The 2500-nt window shown below is 32.3% G+C and overlaps 1 protein-coding gene across 1 annotated transcript in view; it reads right to left on the reverse strand.

Moving 5' to 3' along the window:
* The window catches only part of FOXP2 (forkhead box P2), a 698983-nt gene that overhangs the window by 44016 nt on the left and 652467 nt on the right, over window positions 1–2500 (reverse strand). The window contains exon 12 of the mRNA XM_036759264.1: window positions 1439–1526. Within this exon, the coding sequence (XP_036615159.1) occupies window positions 1439–1526 (88 nt within the window). The remainder of the gene's footprint in view (window positions 1–1438; window positions 1527–2500) is intronic.

Raw genomic sequence — 2500 nt, forward strand, 5'->3', positions numbered from 1 at the left:
TGCCTCGACAGTAACAAGTTACTGAGACCATAAATTAGAAGGCCCACAGTGTCTTTTTAAAGTCCTGTGGACACTGTTAGGAATGGACTAGTGCCAACAGCTGTGAAAGGGGTGAAGGGTCCTCAAAGGAAAGTGCCTGCCAGGATTGTCTACACACTTCATCCTTTCCCACTGAGGTCCAGTTAATGCCCCCTGCAATCTGCCATCATCAATCTAATTCAGTAGAGTGACAGAGACCAGGCAGTGTGAAATGTTGAACTCTGCCACTGAGTCGGCATCTACACTTGCACTGGGTCTCATTACAACTGACGGACCTTACTTTTCCATCAGTCAGACACAGTAAAGAAAAAAAAATAATATAAAAGGAATAATTGGTCACACTACAAGCAGTATCTTCAGTTCACCTGTTATGTTACATGATACCCTCTGTAAGTGGTAAATAGGATTTCCAAAAGCCTTTTCAACTACCTCCAAAAGAAACATAATGCTCATAAAAATGAGGTTTTCATTTTCCTATATCTCCAGTATTTCCTGATATAAAGTAATAAAACATTTTTGTGAACCTCTGGGACAAGACAAAACAATGCTTTAAAATTGTTTTAAAAGCTCACAAATAACCAAGATAAAATCTTTATTTAAGAAAATGTGAAGCTAATGTAACCATTTGTTTGTCTAAATTTCTTAATGAAATGATATAGGAATCTGAATAAGAAAAGTAATTGTATGAGTTTAAAGGAGAACATTATAAGAGTAATGATACCTTGTGCAATATAACTACTTTGGGATATGCTGTTATTTTCTGATCAGTTTCTTATAGATTTTATACAGAGACGGTTTTCGGCTAAATTCAGTTAAAGCACCACTTAGATGGAAGAGAAAATTTTGTAAGATTAAGAGATAGCAGCATGTTGTTGGACACTACACTATAAGCATGTTTTGCCATTCCTCCTAGGTAAGAGTCAAGCAGTGGATACGATTTGGCCAATGCAACTTGAATTAAAAGAAATAAACATGCTAGAGGCAGGAGAGAAAAGCTGCTTTGGGGGGGGGTGGTGGTGGAATGATGGGGGAGAGTAAAGTTTAATCTATCATAGATGACATTGTAAAGCTGTAAGGAAAAAAATCAAGGTGAGCTCACGTAAAGTTTTCTTCCGAATAGTAGCAATTCTGGTTGAGTTTTTGGTTAATCTTTAAAGGAAAACTAGGTAGGGCATTTTTGGTTTGGTACATTCAAATAGCCAAATAAATAAGTTCTTACATTAAAAATCAACTTAGCTTTCATGATTTAAATTTTTTTCAAAAAAATCCAATTTTTATTATTAAATGTATCATCTAGAATGATTAATGTATTTCAATAGATATATCCTTCCAGTTGAATTTAGAACATTCAAAAATTGAGGCTGGAAGAATTTTAATGTAGAATGACCATTTAACAAACCTGTATTTCTAACTGTTGCACAACCTGCATTTGCACCCGACACTGAGCAGTACTTCTGTCATCCAAAGCGTGTTCATTGTTAAGGTGCCTAATTAAAAGAGAAAATCAAGTGAAAATTTAGCACTAAGAAATATCTGTGTCCCTGTTACTGTTCTCCTTTATTCTGCCCTGCACTGATACTGGTACAGACATGCAGAAAAAATGGAGAACACTTCAAAAACTAAAAAAGAAAATTTAAATTGTGTTTAAATGCTTAGTAAATTTAAATGTTAAAAGACTTTTTAAAGTTAGGGAGTATGAGTTCATAAGCTCATCAGTGATCACACAATATATTTTCTGGCCCCAAACTTTACCAATAGCAGAAATATTGAAAATTAGTTCATGTACTCAGAGTTTTTTTTTTAAAGAAAGACATAGACACCTTATAAATACACTAATCATAAGCAACATTTAAAAGAACAGAGATAATCCTTCATTTAGCTTCTTATGAAACAGTTCTCAAGGCCTATGAAGTTACTTATTGTAATTTTATTTCATAGGGGTGTGATGTGACATAATGATTACAAAGAACAGTACTTTTAAAATAGATTTATAGAAAGTGAATCATGTCAACAGTATTATTAAATGAACTGCATCACAGACTTTAGTAGTAATAGTAATGATAATAATAACAGTGATATTTTGTCCAGAGTTCTGTACTTTGAAGAAACTGAGTTTTCTTGAATTTCATCCTTTTCTGTTACCAACTGGTAAAGTGTAGAATACCTTCAATCTCTAATTTAATTTTATATAAAAAAACATTTTGATTAAGAATTTCTTGATAGTGTATTTTATTTTAGTCTATCGTGGTGTGTGTGTGTGTATTACATATACATTTATTTTATTTTATTTTACATTTATTTTATTATATATTTATTTTAGAAATCCATTTAATGGTCTTTTAATGCACTAATAGTACTCTAGTACATCAACAACTCTCATTAAATTAAGATGATACATATAGACACATATTTACACATACACAATTGGCTGTATGCCTTCCAGTTCAGAAAGTTTTAAATA

This window comes from Trichosurus vulpecula, chromosome 5, assembly GCF_011100635.1.
Source record: "Trichosurus vulpecula isolate mTriVul1 chromosome 5, mTriVul1.pri, whole genome shotgun sequence".
NCBI classification, from domain to species: domain Eukaryota; kingdom Metazoa; phylum Chordata; class Mammalia; order Diprotodontia; family Phalangeridae; genus Trichosurus; species Trichosurus vulpecula.